General features: G+C 37.6%; 1 protein-coding gene across 1 annotated transcript in view; it reads right to left on the bottom strand.

The window, feature by feature from the left end:
• The window catches only part of DCHS2 (dachsous cadherin-related 2), a 130,631-nt gene that overhangs the window by 63,216 nt on the left and 47,747 nt on the right, over positions 1-19,668 (bottom strand). The window contains 3 exon segments of the mRNA XM_029950767.1: positions 5,448-5,657; positions 5,864-5,998; positions 17,107-17,346. Coding sequence (XP_029806627.1) covers positions 5,448-5,657; positions 5,864-5,998; positions 17,107-17,346 — 585 coding nt within the window.

Genomic DNA, 19,668 nt, shown 5'->3' with positions numbered 1-19,668 from the left:
CAATAATTAAAGGGGGGCCTCGGTGGCTATAAGTCAGTTAAGCGTCTAGCTCTTGACTCTCTGGCTCAGGTCATGATCTTCTGCTTTGTGGTTTCAAGCTCTACGTCAGGTTCTGTATTGAGCCTGCTTGAGATTCTCTCTCTCTCTCTCTCTCTGTCCCTCCCTGCTTGTTCTCTTTCTCTCTAAACAAATAAACTTAAAAAAAATAATTAGAATACTTACTTTGACTGATTTGCAGTAGTATGAATTTTTGCGTATGCAACTACAACTTTTTATATTCATATAGTTTTCCTCTTGAGATGATTAAAGTATATGCTATTTTACTGGGGTGTCTAAGTGGCTCAGTCAAACATCTGACTCATGGTTTCAGCTCAGGCTATGATATTACGGTTTGTGAGTTTGAGCCCCACATCGGGCTCTGTGTTGATAGTGTGGAGCCTGCTTGGGATTCTCTCGCTCCCTCTCTCTTATTCTCTGCCCCTCCCTTGTTCATGCTCTGTCTCTCAAAATAAATAAACAGCTTTAGAAAAGAAGTAAAACCATATCAAGCACAGAAAAGAAAAAAGACATAATGTCCAGTTTTTAGATGTCCATAAAAAATTAACAGATGGTTAATAACAGTGTAGATGACAGTTACGCCACTGCAGTGAGATTCTCTTCTATTTCCATGCACTTGTGCCTGATTCATAACACTTCTGTAAGGGACAGGGGAACGCTAGTCTATTTCTTCCCTAATAAGGATGGATAATGTTTTATTCTCCTCTGTATCCTCCAAAAAAAATCTTCCCTTTACTATTGCCCATGGTACCATGAGGAATAAAAGTTAAATCTGAACACAAGGACAAAAAACCTTCAAATATGTTTTAAAGTCACCCCAAAAATTAATCAGGAAAAAGTATAGTTGCATGACTTGCTGGCAATATCTTGGATAAAGGACACATTCTTGGATGAGTCTCGCTATTCCAAACATGTGAGAATTTCCTAGCGTCTACCAGGGGCCCATGGGGAAGAAGCAGAACAGCATTCAAAAACACAACAGCTATAGCTAGTGCTGGCGGCTGAGGGAAAGAGACTTGCATTTGCATTTATTTATAATACACAATTAACTTGTACCAACCATAGGGGTGGTCAAACAAACCTACATTTCTGTGGCATCTGTAGTTGATGAAATGATTCATTCACTCAGCAAACATTTAAGGAGAATCTGCCATACACCAAATATGTGCTGGATGTTGGGAATATGAGAAGAATACTCCTCATCAAAGTGTGGTGTGAAAATCATATGCACAAAGGCCCTGAGAAGCACAGAGGAAGGACACGCAGTCCTGTTTTAGAATGGGCAGAATACATATTAGAGAGAGCTACATCACAACTGGTCCCTAAAGAGGAAGAAGCCAGGCTAAACTTTTTGGCAGGTGTGTCATAGGCAGAAGGGAGAGCCTGAAGGAAGCATTCTATGGTAATGTGATGCTGTCAGCCATAACTGTTGGATCTTTGAAGGGAAAGAATTTGAAATGAGAGAGAAAGAAAAGTGGCTCTGCTAGGGTGAAAAACAAAGATTAGTCAGGGGCTCCTGGGTGGCTCAGTCTGTTGAGAGTCCGACTTCGGCTCAGGTCATGATCTCATAATTCACGAGTTTGAGCCCCGCACTGGGCTCTGTGCTGACAGCTCAGAGCCTGGAGCCTGCTTCTGATTCTGTGTCTCCCTCTCTCTCTCTGCCCCTCCCTTACTCATGCTCTGTCTCTTTCTCAAGAATAAATAAACAAACAAACAAACAAAAAAAAACGATTAGTCAGTGTTCCCTTTGGCTTTGCCATTTGAGTTAGCTTCTTCCTTTACTGTGCTTCATCTATCTTATCACTCTCTAAATTGTTGAAAACTGATAATAATGGAAATGATTCTGGTCCACAGAAATGTAAATTAATGTCTAGTGGAATGTTAGTGATTACTGTCCTGCAGATAGAGCTCTTCTGCATTTCAGAATTCCTTGTTTCCTCTGTGTGTGTGTGTGTGTGTGTGTGTGTCTTAGAATTCATCTTGCACTATGGGGTGCCTGGATGGCTTTGTCAAGTTTGGCTCAGGTCATGATCTCAAGGTTCCTGAGTTCCAGCTTTCTGAACCCCCCCAGCCCTGCCCGCTCAGGCTTTCTACACTGGCAATGCAGAGCCTGCTTGAGACCCTCTCTCTTCCTCTCTCCCTCTGCCCTTCCCTACTGGCTCTCTCTCTCTCAAAAAGAAATAAACAAACCTAAAAAAAAGAATTCTTCTTGGAACAAATTTAACATCTTTTTGTTTTGCTCATTAATCAATGACTTAAAAAATCTTTGACAGTTGTTATTTTTGTTTGTATGAAAGTCATTATTTTACTTTAAAAAATGTCTGTTAGTGGGATTAAGATGTAGAATGCAGGTAAAGATAGGGAGATACAGGGGGGCCATGGTAGCTGAAGACGGGACTGGATGAAATGACTTGGTAAGAGTATGTCTATGAGAAAAGTAAAAAAAAAAAAAATAAGCACCAAACACCACAGAAACTTCAATAAGCCAGAGGACCACCCACAGAACAATGACATTGGGAAGGCTTGTTTGGAAAGGCAATGACGAATCAGGAGAAAGTGACTTTCTGAAGTCAAGGTGGGGCCAAGTGTCCAGGGCGTGGTGTGCAAAGGCACCAAGCAGGACAATGAAATTTAGAAGTGAAGAGGATCCACTGGATTTAGCAACAAGATCCCAGTGTCTCTCTGCAAGGGTAGTGTCAGTGGAACCATCAGGTAGCAGGCTGGGAGTGAAAGCAAGGTAAAGGCACTGAAACCACAGAGAAGACACCGATTTTTAAGAAGCTTGATTGTGAAGGAGAAGAGACAGTGAAGGGACACATCTTTTTTCAAGATGAAAAGACTGGTAAATACTGATGGGGAAAACAAGTGGGAGGGGAAATTTTGACAGTATGGGAAAAAGTGAGTGACTAAGCAAAAGGAAAAAAAATGTCCTTGATGCAGTCAGAGGGGACAGGTGGCAATCAAGGGATTGTTTGTAATCAGTGCTCAATTTAACAAGAGACACACAGAATTTGAGAGCAAGCATTTAGAAAAATCTTACAGACACTTGGCAGAATAATTTTATGTCTTCATAATACCATAATAGACTTTAAGAAACTGGGGCTTGCATTTTGCATGCCTTTTTTTTCTCACAGTATTTCATATTTATTGTATTTTACAGAAGTTCTAGTGCACAAGAGACTGGAAATTTTAAAAAGTTTCAATTCTGGTCCTTAATCACAGATTGCTTGGGAAGTTCTAGAAAACAAGTGGAGTTTATAGAAGAAGGAAAGGACCCAAAGCCAAAGGCAGGAAAGAAGAAAATGGGGCTTACTTATACAAGTTAGTTTGAAAGGGTATCATTCTTCTGGATGGAATATGACATTACATGTAAACATTTAAAACATATATGCCCTTGAACGTGATAACTTTACTTACATTTATCATGAAGAAATAATTAGGTAAGTGTTGTCCGACTGCAGGATTTTTATAATAAGACTGCTATTATGGTCAATACCTCAAAGACCACAAAAAGGAGATGGATGAAATAAGTGACATTATACATACACAGTAAGTAGAGACCTCATTAGAAATGCTAACATTGGGGCGTCCGGGTGGCTCAGTCAGTAAAGCTCAGGTCATGATCTCATGGTCTGTGGGTTCGAGCCCCGTGTCAGGCTCTGTGCTGACAGCCCAGAGCCTGGAGCCTGCTTCACATTCTGTGTCTCCCTGTCTCTCTGCCCCTCCCTTGCTCGCTCTCTCTCTCTCTCTCTCTCTCTCTCTCTCAAAATAAAAAAAGACGTAAAAAAAAAAAAAGAAAAAAGAAATGCTAACATATGTGTCTATTTACTCATCTGAAAGGTCCAAACAGTATATGAAAAATGAGTTTTAAAAATGAGGTAACAAAAGAGCATATATAAATTGTCCAATATATGTAAAATTGATGTCTCCATCCACCAAGGTTCACGGGAGAGCATTTTTCAAAATAGTAAAGAGGTTATCTCAGCAAGACACAAATTTTGTGTGTTACGACTTTTGTTCCTCATAAATCTGTATATATATCCTATAACAATCATATTTCATTTTTAGACTCAGGCAAAAAGGCAATAAAGCTATTCTCATTTTGGAGTAAAATGGTGGCACATAGAAAATGCAACTGGTCATAAAATTTTTAGCGAACAGACAGTGGTAGCTTTCAGCAGAAGCTAGTTCCAAAACTGTTTTCATAAGATCTGAAGATCTGAAAGCTGTGTCTCCCTGTAAGATGCAGTCTCTGAAGCATCCCTCTCTCTCCTCAACTCATACATTCTATGTGCACTCCAACACCGGCCAAAAACCAGATTCTTCAATCAATTTTTCTTTTAAATGAATAAGAAGATGCAGCTCTCTCCATACAAAGGCTAACATTATTCCACCAGAAATCTTCATGGTTCTGGTCCAAAGTGAGCAATATCACAAAATTACCTTCTGGTAGAAGTTCCTACAGATTTTGATCAAGGGTGGCATACAATGTCGATACCCACATCTTAAGAGTTACACTGGTATTCAGATCTGGGAACTGTCTCTGTCTGCTCTAGGCTCCATTTAAGAAGGACCTGACAGGGGTGCCTGGGTGGCTCAGTCCACTAACTGTCTGACTTCGGCTTGGGTCATAATCTTTCAGTTCGTGAGTTCAGACCCTGCGTGGGGCTCGATGCTGACAGCTCAGAGCCTGAATCCTGCTTTGGATTCTGTGTCTCCCTCTCTCTACCCTTCCTCTGCTCACACTCTATCTCTGTCTCTCTCAAGAATAAAGATTAAAAAAAACTTTTTTAAAGAAGATCCTGACAAAAGTCTTGATAGCTCAAAATAATAAAAATATTAGCGATCATATGAAAGACACAAAAATAGAAAAAAGCTATGTGTTCCATCTCCACATCCACTAATATTAGTACAGAAAAATTCACAAGAGGGGCACCTGGGTGGCTCAATCAGTTAAGCGTCCACCTTTGGCTCGGGTCACGATCTCGCAGTTCACAAGTTCGAGCCCCACGTTGAGCTCTGTGCTGACAGTTCGGAGCCTGAAGCCTGCCTCGGATTCTGTCTCCATCCTCTCTGCCCCTCCCCTGCTTGCACTCTGCCTCTCTCTCTCTCTCTCTCTCTCTCTCTCTCTCTCTCTCTCTCTCTCTCTCAAAAATAAATCAACATTAGAAAAAAATTTTAAAAAGGTTCACAAGAGTAGTCAAAGGGAGATTTAAGAATTTGGAGGCCAGTGGTTCGGGGTGTCTATGGAAAGGACCCACACAGCACCACACAGCTCTTATTGGGTGTGTGTTCTAGAGGCACTGTAATAAACACCAACTACAGAATAATCACCAGTGTGTCAACTCAGGCAGTGTCCTGAGGAGAATTTTAAAAAAGAAAATACTTACCAATTATATGATACCTTACAGCTCCATTATTGCCAGCATCCATATCAGAAGCCAAAACAGTGTAGGCAACCCCTGGCTCTTGGTTTTCCAGAACCTCAATGTTATGACTGGGGACACTAATCTCTGGCACATGATCGTTTTCATCTTCCACCGTGCAGAGAACTGTGGTGGTGCCGGATAACGAAGGGACTCCTCCATCTCGCACAAGCACTGATGTGAAATAAAAGACAACGCAGACTGTGGTCATGAATTCATGCCAAACATATATTGCCCCAACTAGACTGCATCAGACCAAACTACCCCGGGTAGCACTGGATCAAAAACATCTTATTTAAAGACACTCTACAGAAACGTAAAATTTCACCACTACCCTCCTGCTGTTTATCTTTGTTTAGCATAGTCCAGAGATCCCTTACCTCGAAGGGTGAAAACTTCCTGAACTTCTCTGTCAAGTGTGGTGGTTGTCACTACCTCTCCAGTGTCAGGATTTATCTTGAACAACCCAGATGAAGCACCTGGCATGATTTCAAACTGAAACCTGGAATTGATTCCTTAAGAAAAATATAAAGAAAAACTTAGTAATTATCCTTTTGGAACCCATTCATCTGTTTTCTTATTCTTTTTCCTATGAACATGTCAGGCCATGGATGAAAAAGGCAAGACTCTTAAACAGCCTTCAAATTAAGGTAAAACATACCCCCCCGCCAACACACACACACACTTTTGCTAAATAAAAGCCCCATGGGCTAAAATGCTTGATTTTCAAAAGTCCTAGGAGACTTCCCCATGGTGAATGCTTAAGATTTTTTCCCTCCCATAAAAAATTTCTTATGAGTGTGCAACCCTACAATATATTCCTAATTACTCCTTCTAACACCCCTGATTCTGATTTAATGACATAATTATAAGCTTGAGAGGCAAATGACAATTTCTGTAGATCAACCCTCTATTTAAAAACTTGTGCTCAGTTACGGTATTTTGTTTATTCTCCAGCACAGAAGGAAAGCACGTAGATTTGCCTATATGCATATTTTTGTTTTGTTTTCTATTTAGCATTTAGTCTCCTATCTGGAGTGAAAATGTGGTACCATATTATCATGCATTTTGAAAATAATGTTTCCCAATTTTTGTGGTTTAATTTCTTCCCTAAGAAAAGTATTATATCATTTCCATCATTGACATTGAAGATCATTCATACCATTAGCTTACTGAACATATCCCAGACCGCTGTAGCTTATTTGCACCTTATGCAAGTTCCTTTTAATTATTTTTCTATCTTCTTTCTTTACTGACAAGAATCTAGGAACAGATATAGTACTTAGAATGTGTGATTCTATACTTCAATAAAAGATGAAATACTATTCTTTGGCCTTAACAACACCAAAAAAGTTCAATTACAAATTTCCATCTTGCCAGTCTTAAAATTTTCATTCTACTGTGGTCTAGTGGCAATAGTATAGGACTGAGTGCTGGAGGGAGTGGAATATAAGGCTAGTTTTATGTAAGAATAAATGTACATGTCTTCTTACTATGTCACTCAAAAGGGAAAGAATATTTGACATAGTCTGCAGGCATTTTAATGACCTTAAGAGGAAAACAAAAGTCTAATAAGATACAATCAATATGTTTGATACGGTATGGTCAGAGGTACCCCCAAAATACCATTCTATCAGTAGAACACTAGGCTTATTATTCCAGTAATGATTATTTAATAATCATAGAGATTACTTTGGTCTCATCATGATCATATAATCTCTTCTGTAGCCAAGACAAAAATTCTAAACATTCCAGGTTAAATGTATTATTTCTATCACTTTGTACATTATGAGAATGGGAACAATACCATCTTCCATCTACTTTCCTTGCTCCTCAAGTATTTGGTGAGCAAAATTAGGTGTCTTGCATTCGTGTTATCAGCCCAAGAGACAATGATGAGTCAAACAGGTATGGCCTCTGCCTTCAGGGAGTTTACATGCAGAACAGCACCATTTAATTGTAGACCCTTATTTTTGAAATCAATTCACTCACTTATCATACATTATACATTACGTTATATATTATACCTTGCATTATATATTATTTTAATATTTAAAATATTTAATATTTTAATTCCCAATACTTGTCAAACCCAGAAAATGTTTAAACATAAACTCAGTTCTTTATGTTTTTCCTTCCTCCCATTGTTCCCCTTTCGTGTGCTTTACCGTTGTACCCAATATTTTCCTGACTTCTCAGAAACCTTCAGATTTTACTATTTCCATTATTCTATATAGCTTTGATCCCTGAGATAACAAGCCACTCACCTTTAATTCTCCTCGTATATCATTAAGGATAAACAGGATTCTTATTTATACCTGTAGTTTGCATACATACATTTTTACATACATTTCACACTCCAAAATTCACACACTTCACAACTTAAATTATGTGAAATAGCTTTAAAATATGGCTCTTTTAGAATTTAATTAGTGCCTTCCTTCTTCCACCTTATACCCTATATTATCCAGAACAAACATAGCATTGTCAAATGTGAAAGCCAAGAAAATAAAAAATAGAGTTTAGTCTAATTTCATCACCTTACTAAGCATATTGGAAATAGGGATCTGAAGATATTCAGTGATATACTTATGACATACACCTGGTGAGAGGCGTGTGTGTGTGGACACATACATACATTGCTCTTAGCCCTTAAAACCTACAGCACTGTGACCTCTTAGTTTCTCCCTCTAAGACACCCCTCTCAATTACAGTTCTTTCCCTCCCCAGCCCAGTCCCACTTTCACAACCACACCAGTTTCCTCAGTCCATTGGCTTTTCACCAAAGATGCCCAGCAAAGCATCAAGCTAGCATCATTCCAACTATTTCTCTGCCCTCCTTGGACACCCAGCAGATAAACGGGGCTGGAGAAAATGTCACAACAGCACAGACTGAGGCTGCAGAAATGTCATCGTCATCCAGCAGTCCCCTTCCAACTCTTCTGTGTCATCCCTCTCCTATTCAAGGTCTCCCACACCACACCTCTGGGCTCACTTCTGCAGCGCTTTCCCTCCTATTTCCCGGGGAAAATGAAGGTATCTGGAAAGCACTCCCTCAATTTTCATCGACACTCAACTCTAACTCCTGGTTTCTGTCTCAATAGCAAGAGTAATTCTTCCAGTGCTCCTTTTTGGAATTTTCCTCATTTCTAGTCTTTCTCATTAATTTTTTCCCTCAAATTATATTCTTCTCTATCTATAGAAATCAAGATATTTTCCTACTATTTACACAGTTATGCTTATTTTTAAAATGCCGTCCACTCTCTGCTAGCTTGAAAATGTCATACCTAGCTATTCTTTCTACAGTTACCAAGACTTTTTGGTTATAAGATTTATTGGTTATTTTAGCTTTTACCTGATTTTTCTTCTCTGTGGCTTCAGATATTGCTCACTGATATTTAAAAAGATGAAAAAGATGGAATAAAGTGAGACAGATGAGAGGGAGAGACAAGAGAAAGGAGAGAAGGTGGGGTGGGGGGCGGAATTGATTCTGCCTCTTTCCCAGTTCAGTGTCTTCGGTTTTTACCCATATGCAGATGGCATCCATGTGTCTGCATTAAGCTCCGGATATCTGGCTGTCCCATTCATTCATTCATGTGTTCATTCAATCACATGTTCACATATGCACATGTACTGAGTGCCAGGCACTAGAAAGATACCCTTGAATAATAAATAATTATCTTGGTTCTCAAACTTTCTCTCTAGTGGGGGAGGCAATTAAATCAATGAATTATAGACAGTGTGGTAGAAAATATGAAATCACTGAGGAAGTGGATCAGGGCAGACTCACCCCAGGTCGACAGGTTTTCATTAATTACCTCATTAAATAAACATATACAGAGAGTGATATGATAGTAGGTGCTAAGGTACCATGCCAGGGGCTAAGAATATAACCACCGGCAGGAAGACAAATTCTCTCTCCTCACAGTGCTTGCAGAATAGCACTGCACATGGAGAAGATAGCAAGCAATTATGATTCCACATAAGACATCACTAGGAAAGTATGGTTGCCCTCTAAGCTGAGCCTCTAAAGATGAATAGGATTTAAGAAGTGAGACAGAAGAAAGAATGTTTGAATGCATTCAAAGTAAAATCCAAACACCTCAGTATAGTCTACAAAGCCCCATATTATATGGGCTCTGCGTATTTTCCCAACCTCTTCTCACATGCCCTATTGTTAAGCTCCTGACCCCGCTGGCTCCCTTCTGTTCTGTAAATATGTTTCATTTCATTTTCTTCTGTCAGGGTCTTAGTAGTCGCTGTTCTCTCTGCCTGCTCCTCTCTCAGTGTTTTCCACCGGCTACCAGTTAGGAAACTATTGTTGTCTGGATCTAAACCCATCTTGCTCTGCTCTGCCCTGTGAGGCTGGGGCTGGGGATCAGTAAGCCACAGTTCTGTCTTGCAGATGGGACTCCCAGGGGACACCAGAGGGAGCGTGAAAGTCAGAAGGAGAGGAGATAAGATCCCCTTCTGTTTGCTTGCTGTCTCTGTCAGCACAGTCGTTTCATCTGCTGCAGCAACTGCTCATGGCTTACAATCTTCGGCACTCCCAGAGCCAGGCTCTGCAACGCCCTTTAGTTTTCTTTCGGTTCTGATAACCTTGACCTCTTCTAGGGGTAATAGTTGTTCCTATGGTTAGTTTTCCTGGGTTGCCTCCGGATTCCCTTTCTTGATTACTTAGCCTTCCAACACCTGTATTATAATCTCTGGTTTTTCTTGCTGCACCTGACTGATAAGAGAACTTGGCAGTAGGACTGGGTGTCCGGTATTGGGGATTCTGAGTTTGGTTATGCCTTTGGCCTTGCATGTAGTGCTGAGTTCTTTGGTCATGGGAAAAAGGATACTAATAGTTCATGGTTTGCAGTGATAGTATCATCAATTAAATTATCACCTGTGTTTGATTATGAGGAAGTTACTATTAAAGGACTCACATTCCTTAGAAGACCAAATGACTCTGGCCATATGATAGTAAAAAGGAGTATGGTGTGATCTAGCTGTTTCTGAAATGTACTAGGAACTTACAGAAAGAAAACTAGAAGCTGAAGCTTTAAACTTGCAGCCCAGTCATAGCTAAAATCCAAAAAGCCCCTTGCAAGCCCGAAAATTAATCTCCCTGAAGATTAGACTCAAACTGGGTGACAGACACAACAGGTAACTTGTAGCAAGGAGACATCTATTCCCATGAAGGCCTGTAAGTAGAGTCATCTCAACATATGGCAGGCTTTCATGTGCAAATCTGACTCCACTTCTGAAGAATGGCATGATATTTCTAATTTATATTAGAGTAAATCTGGAGAATATGTGTGGAAAGCATTTCTAAAAAATGTGAGACCCAGGAAAATAAAATAGAGAACTTTGGCCAAAGTTTAGGCTAGGATTCTTGGTGTCATGTGTTAATTCATACAGTCATGTTTCTTGATAGTTTATTGGATGGACTGATTTGACAGTGGCGTGTCCTCACAGAGGTTGAGGTACCTGATCTCCTGCACACTATACAATAAGATTCCAAAAGCTTGAAGAACTGGCAATGTTAGGACAGGTTTGCCATGCATGACATGCCACCCCCCACCCCCACTACATTTCCCAAGAGTTCAGAGGACTTTCCCTTATAAAGACTCTGGGAAAGACATTGGTTAGAAGGATGCCAGCAGCCTTTGAATGTCCTCTGCTAACTGGCCTCTGGAGGCTGTGAATGATGGTGCACTGATCCCAGAGACCATCTTCTGAGAACGAACACTCTATACCAATGTTAAAGACAATCAGAAGTGATTTGCTTTTACCCAGCAGAAACAACAGAGTACATCTCTATGTAATCTCTTCCTATCAGCCATCATCAACTTGGCAGAGATATTGCTCATCTTGGCATCCAATAGAACATCATATTGATCCACTACTTTGACGACATCATAACTGAATCTAACGTGCAGAAAGCAGCAAGTAACTTAAATGTCTTAATTACATATATGTATTAGACCAGCCATTGGCAAACTACAGCCCACTGGCCACTTTTGTAAAGTTTTACTGAAACACAAGTGCACTCATTTCTTTATGTATTATCTATTGCTGCTGTCTTCGGGATACTTAAGGGTTGAGTGACAAAAATTGTATGGTCTGCAAAACCTAAAATATTTAGCACCTTGCCCTTTACAGAGAAAAGTTTGCCGAGTCCTGTCCTGGAGTCAAGACTGGGAGAGGAACAGCAGTTGAGGATAGAGAGGAAAGCCAGAGTCACTCTGTAATGTGAATAGTTGTTAAGCAAAAGAAACTTCATCCTCAAAACCATGAGGAATTAATAAAGAATTCTGACCATAGGAGTGTTATTTTCAGGCTTACTTTTTAGGAAGATCATTTGTCATGAAATTCCTCAACCGTAGAATGCCCATACAACTCAGACATTGCTAAAGCAAAAACAGGATCATGCCTGACTGATTGAACTGAATAAATAAATGAATGAATTCTGAAGAGTGAGGGCAACTTGAAGCAGGTTATTTTACACATGCTCCAGTTTCTCAAATCACAGTCAAAATCTTTACTGAGCTCCTCTGTCTTAGCTTGCACTACTTTAGGGACCTGGGGTAAAAGTGAATAAAACATGCCCTGAATCCATGAGAAGTTCCCAACCTAAAGGGCAGACTGATGAGTAAACAATTATACAATCAAAGTTCCCTGTATTCAATAAGAATAAATCAAGGTTTTAATAGTGATTGTCTCTGGGTGAGGACATTATACGTGGATCTTATTCATTTTTAAACATGCTTACTATTTAATTCTAAGACATATTTTCCCCCACATTTGAATATTTCTGAAATTAGATGTGTTTTACAATGAATGGTGTTTTAGAGTCAATGAAATAGATGAAATGCCATCATGGCAGTGTTTCTCTCTCGCTCCAAGTGTAGGCTGTTGCGTGAAGCTGTAATTCAGCACAAGACATCGTTCAGGAAATCAGATCCAGAGTTAATTCCAAAAAACCCAGACAGAGAATACAGTTGACCCTTGAACTGTGCAAATCTACATACATGTGGTTTTTTAAAATAAATACAGTATGGTACTATAAATTTATTTTCTCTTCCTTCTCATTTTCTTAAAACCATTTTCTTTTCTTTAGCTTATTTCACTGTAAAAATACAATATATAATTATATATATAACATACAAAACATGAGTTCATTGACTGTTGACATTATCAGTAAGGCTTCTGGTCAACTGCAGGCTACCAGTGGTTAAGTTTTTAGAGAGACAAAACGTGGATTTTTGACTGTGGGAGGGGCAGTCAGCACCCCTCATCCCCAGGTAGGTCAAGAGTCAACTGTAGAGCTTTTTTTATGAAATAAAGAATAAATTCTCATTATAGAATCTGACACTTTTGCATGGCAATGTGCTATTAAATGATCCTGTATTCATCACTATTGAGCAAATATGTTAGCAGGAGTGATTCATCTGCCCTAGCAGGGCACCCTTTCTCCAGGGACAAGAGCAGGGGCGCCCCTGGGGGTAAATATTTTCTCACTAACAATAGAACTCTTGTTGGTGGTACCAAAGCTGTAGCAGTTTTAATATCTTAGTTAAAAGTTGGTAGTTGTTTTTCCCTTTTAATACTTAAAAAAACTCTTGTTAGTACCAGTGTGAGTCATACATCATAAACATGCAAGGCTCCAAGTCCCATGGGTTTTGAATGCCAAACAACACTGTAGGCTTACAATTTTAAGAATATATGCTAAGCTTTCTAGTATTAAGTAATCCTATAGTATTTTTAAAAATACATATGAAAAAGCAAACCATTCATAAATTCCAATGTGATGCCAGTTGGGTTAAAATCTTGATGATGTCATTTAATTATCATGCATAATTCTTTTTCATTGTTTTAACCCAACAAGCAAAGATTTAAAAAAACCCAAAACAACAAAAGACTGAGGGAAAATATATTCAAAGACACTTGCTTAACAAATCTGGCCTCATTAAAAACTACTGAGATTAAGAATAAGCCAAAATTGTCTCCACAACATGTGAAGGTGCATGAGACTCATGAAGATGCTAATGTGTATTTCAAACATCCATAAAGGCAAAGCCAGAAAAACATTAATTTTGCATCTAAATTCTCCATCTGGCAAACCATATGTCTAGCATAATGAACTCTTCAAGTCAGTTTAAGTAACAGGCTTATCCTAAAAGAAAATAACACTAACACTAGGCAACTTGACAGTAAAAATTGGAATGCATATTTATGGTAATCATTTTTAGTTGATACATGTAAAAATTTGAGAGTAATGTTTTTCCCATACATTAAAGCAAGAGATTCCTTAGTAGTGTCCACTACCAAAAATAAAATTAATAAGATAAAGTGAGGTCAAGAAGAGGAAGCATTTTATATATTTTAAGAATTGCTAATGAGTAATGATTCCTAATGATTGCATTGACTCACATCGGTGACATGTTCAGCATATGTCTGTGAACTTTGGGAAGTAGTTTCTGTGTTACCCAGGGCTACATGTTGCTCAATTTACATCAGAGAGCACTCTAGAAGAACTTTATTGAACTATTGTGAAACATAAAGCTTATGTATATTTTCCATTGTTTCTATCACCCTTAAAACTTTACAGCCAAAAATGTGCTAAATAAATTCTGGAAGTATAATTTGGGAGGAGCAATTGGTGCCACACTCCAGTCCTCTGTCTTGGTGCGTTGTAAGAATAATTCTGTGATCATACTGCCCCATTCTGGTCAAAGGAGAGAAAATTACTTTAGTCTCTGAAAAGAAAGTTTTTGCAGCATCATACACAAATTTATGTAAAATGCATTTCATTAAAAGATGATGTATTCCAAAGGGGCAAAGAATCTAAAATGGCATATAATGTAGTTTAAAAGCTCAAGGAAGTCTCTTTTACCCCTTGGATAAACAATTTGGGAAGAAAATGTGACTGTTAATACTCATATTTCCATGGATGTATCTATTACAATTTTTGTTAAAAAAATAAAAAGTTATACTGGTTATGTAATGACACTTACTATATACAAATGTGAACTTAGAAATACTGGCTCATTCATAGATTGAGCAAATTAATATGGTTAAAATATCGATGCTTTCCAAAGCAAGCCACAGATTCAATGTGATTCCTATCAAAACTCCAAAGGCATGTTTCACAGAACTAGAACAAATCATTCTAAAATTTGAATGGAATCACAAAAGATCCCAAACAGCAAAAGCAATCTTGAGAAAGAACAAAGCTGGAGGCATCATGTCCCCTGACTTCATACTACAAAGCAATGGTAATCAAAACAGTATGGTACCGGCACAGAAACATACACACAGATCAATGGGACAGAATCAAGAGCCCAGAAACAAACCCATACAGTACATGAACAATTAATTTATGAAAAAGAAGGTTAGAACATACAATGGAGAAAGAACAGTTTTTTAAATAAATAGTGTTGAGAAAACTAGTCAGTTACATGCAAAAAAAAAAAAAGAAAAAGAAATAGAAACTGTACCACTATCTTACACCAAGTACATAAATTAATTCTAAATGAATTAAACACTTGAATGAAAAACCTAAAACCATAACATTCCTAGAAGAAAACACAGACAGTAAACTTTGTGACTTGTGACTATTGTAAGTCCTATTGGTGTTTTTGTGGATCAGATTCCAAAGTCAAGGGAAACAAAAGCAACAATTAACAAATGAGAGTACATCAAACGAAAAAGCTTCTGTGTATCAAAGGAAACCATCATCAAAACAAAAAAGTAGACTGCTGAATAGGAGAGGATACTTGCAAATCATGCATCTGATAGGAGTTAATGTTCAAAATATATTCATACAATTCAACAACAACAAAAAACAAGCAACCTGATTTTTAAAAGTGCAGAGGATCTGAATAAACATTTTTCCAAAGAAGACATATGTGGCCAACAGGCACGTGAAAAAATGTTCAACATAACTAATTATTAGGGAAACGCAAATCAAAACTACAGTGATATATCATGTCACACCTTTAGAATGGCTATTATAGAACAATAACAAGTGTTGGAGAAGATGTGGAGAAAAGAAAATACTCATACACTGTTGGTGGGAATATAAATTGGTGGAATCATGGAGATTCCTCAAAAAATTAAAAATAGAACTATTGCATTACGCAGCTATTCCACTCATGGGTATTTATCCAAAGAAAATGAAAATGCTAATTTGAAAAAATATATGTACCTCTATGTTCACAAAAGCATTATTTAAAATAGCCAAGATATGTAGACAACCCAAATGTCCATCAGTGGATGAATGGATTAAAAAATGTGAGATGTATATCTCTATAAATATGTGAGATGTATAAATACATACATTTTTATATATAGATGTGAGATGTATACACACACACATATATATATACTACTCAGTCATAAAAAAAATTGAAATCTTGCCATTTGCAACAACATGGATGGACCTTTGGACCTTGATGATATTATACTAAGTGAGATAATTTAGAAGGAGAAAATCTGATACCCTATGATTCAGTCACATGTGGAATCTAAAAACAAAACAAACAAAATGAAGTGAAGAGAAACTCATAAATACAGAGAACAGATTGGTGGTCACCAGAGGGGCAGGGCGTTGGGAATGTGTGAAAGGGGTAAAAAAGGTCAGTTGTAGAGTGAAAGATGGTAACTAGATTTTGGGGGGTAACCACTTTGTAGCATATCCAGATGTCCAACTATAATGTACACCTGAATCGTATATAATAAAAAGAAATGTATACAAGAGGTAAAAAGATGAGCTTATTAAGCAACCTGTTTTACCTCAGATGGGGAAAACAGACTTATGCTTTCAATGGCCAATACTTCACTGTAATTTTCAGAATTATTTTTTAAAATATAAATAATATTAAGGTTACTTAATTTTAAATAGAAAAAAGTCACAATGGTAGTGAAAAGCAAGTCTAAGACATTTACAAATTCCCAGCTACAGTCAGTTCATTCACTTCAAAGTCGTTTGTCTGGACATAGCAGCTGACATTAGTAAGAGTAATAACAGTAATGACAGAAGTTAACATTTACTGACCATTTATTGTGCCAGTCACCGGTCTTAGCTCTTGACATGTAATAACTCATGCATACTCATAACAGAACTACAAACTAGGCACTATCATTATCCCCATTTTCCAAATAAGCAAACAGAGGAACAGACAGAATTAGCTACTTGTTCCAAGTTACACATCTGAAGTAAAGGGTAGTTCTAGGATTCAAACCCAAGCGTCCTCTCCCATTGTGCTATATATAGAGGAAATACAGAACCATTACCTTCTTGTATGCAACGTATCTAGCCATTACACTCTGAAAACGTAATACTTTGTCTGTACTTCAGTTTATTATCAAGATCAAATCAACAAATTGCGTACATATTAATTAGGTGTGCATCATTCTACCATAAATAATATAGATTGATACAAAGAAATGCCATATGGAAGCACACATTATCTTCACATGTGTATATGTTTTATGTGTATGCTAATTAAAGAAGTATTAGAAGTTTGATATAAGTAACAACCGTTTTCATTTTTTTGAGCCATAACTAGTTTAAATTATGTGAATTTTTGCTTTGGGCATTAAATGTTAAGTTTTTATACTTTTAAATTACCTGAATCTCTGTCCATAGCTTCAACCCTTGTGACAAACTCCCCTGGATTTTGGTTTTCTTTAACTGAAGCTTCATACAAGTTCTGCTGAAATACTGGTGCCTCATCATTTACGTCAAGAACCAGAACTGTCAAAGTCTGGGATGAAGAAAGCACAGGCATGCCATCATCCAGGGCCAGAAGGGTCAGAACATGCTGAGTTTTTGTTTCATAGTCCAAAGGACAAGTTGTTGTTAGTAAGCCTGATTTGAAAGAGGAGAAGAGCAATATATTATAAACATATTTTAAAGAACTCATGCTAACTTTACCTTTGTTAAATTGTCTAACTTGCTAAAAATTGAGACGTTTTCTTTGTTAAAGAATAAATCTTATTAGGAGTGTCCGGGTAGCTCAGGCATTTAAGCATCCAACTGTTGAGACTCTTGATTTCAGCTCAGGACATGATCCCATCATGGTCCATGGGAGAGAGCCCCACATCAGGCTGACACAGGCTGCTTGGGATTCTCCCCCTCTCTCTGCCTCCTTCTCTCAAAATAAACAAAGAAACTTAAAAAAAGAATAAATCTTATTAAACCAATGTTGCGTTTATATATTACCAAGAATAAAATATATATTTTATTATATATAAGAGATCTCTAATATAATATTATATATTGAGCTTATCTATTACCAAGAATAATATATATTTGATATATATAACCAAAAAATAAAAATGACTCTTTTGACTAAAAGACTAAAATCATTCTAGTTTAAATTATAAAATAAGAATTCAGAAATAATCTATCATATATCATTATCTATGGAGATGATTACATCAAAATTATTTATCTACCCAACTTCTACTTTCATTTAAAAAAATCTAGGTTATGGGTACCTATCTGGCTCAGTTAATAGAGCATATGACTTTTGATCTCAGGGTTGTGAGTTCAAGCACCACGTTGGGCATGGAGCCCACTTAAAAAATAAAACAAGGAGCACCTGGGTGGCTCAGTTGATTGAGCACCCGACTTTTGATTTCAGCTCAAGTCATGATCCCAGGGTCATGGAATCAAAGCCTGCATTGGGCTCTCTACTAAATGTGGAGCCTGCTTGGGATTCCTTTCTCTCTCTCTCTCTCTCTCTCTCTCTCTCTCTCTCTCTCTCTCCTCCTCCCCTGCTTGCAAATGCTTTCTCTCTCCCTAAAATTAAAAAAAAAAGAAAAAGAAAAAACCAAAACCAAACCAAAACCAAACAACAAAACTAAAACAAACACACAAATCTAGGGTGTAACAGTATACACCTCCAGGTCAAATGACACTTCATGTTTAATGTTTAAATGTGACCAAGTTACAAAAAAGGTGAGTATGGCTATATTCATTAAGATAAAGAGTTATAGTCTCTTCACACTACTCTCTGTTCAGTATCTTTTTTTACTAACAAAAAATAGCTAAGACTTTAGAAGTCAGGCAATAAACTCCTCAAATAGGACATGTTCCTTCCTACTGCCTTTTAAGCATGTAACTCATCTAAGCAAAGTGTTATACAAAGTCTTGCACACATAGAGCTGCTACATGATTTCAATTATTGTATTTTTTTCTTTTAGGATTGCTGTTTGCTTCTCTAACACATGCTTATCCTATGAGAACTTATCTTCATATAGTTAAAGAAGCTTACACACTCGGATTTTGTAAGCTAATTTTTCAATAATTACTTACCACTTTATATTTCAGAGCCAAAAAGCCATTGCAAAACTCACTATGTCTTCCTCATAAGAAATGTGAGCTTTGTGAAGAAAAATAGCCCATCTCCTCTGAATGCATTCAGCAAGGATCATTTAGATCTTTGAAAAATATCTCCACTGAAATAGCTAGTACCATTGCTCGAGAGTCGTGATACCTCTATTACTGAGGCACGATTCTAATTTTATCCATACTCTTTAACAATCTGAAATAGACCTTCCTTAGCCAGGCTGGAAAACATTTTAAGTATCATTGTAACAGGTCCTTGGAGACTTCTGCTCTAACAGAAATCAGCAGCTGGGTCTGGACTATCTCTCTGTCAGTTGGGCTTTTAGGTGCTGGTCATGCATGCCTCAGAATGGAACCATATGTACAGGATTTAATAAATATTTTGATGAAAATTTCCAACAGTATATAGCCAGCCTATAATCATGACTTCCAAATCCTATACATTCAGACTCATTCCAAATAATGTTCCTAACTAACAGTTGGGCCAAATGGTATACATCTGAGATGTTTTTTCTAAGACTTATGCAGAAATGGCTTTATTATATTTTGGTAGTCCATCTTTTCAAACCAGGTTTAGGGATGTTAATTTCCAATTTAACAAGAATGACACTTTATACATGTAATCTTCCATCAAACTACATCAAAACATCTAGTAGATGTTATCTGGCAACATGGTGACAGCAAGAAAAGTGAAGTGACAGTGAGTGACACTGAGTGAGTGACAGAGTGGATGGTGAGTAAGTGCTTCTACAAAAAATAAAATGTTACAGCTGATATGAAAGTAAGGGTCTTAATGCCCAAATCAATCCAACCACTTAAAAAGACAGAATTTCCAGC

This window comes from Suricata suricatta, chromosome 1 (assembly GCF_006229205.1).
Source record: "Suricata suricatta isolate VVHF042 chromosome 1, meerkat_22Aug2017_6uvM2_HiC, whole genome shotgun sequence".
Classification (NCBI taxonomy): Eukaryota; Metazoa; Chordata; class Mammalia; order Carnivora; family Herpestidae; genus Suricata; species Suricata suricatta.
The sequence above is the reverse complement of the archived record's forward strand: the minus strand, read 5'-3'. Positions and strand labels throughout refer to the sequence as shown.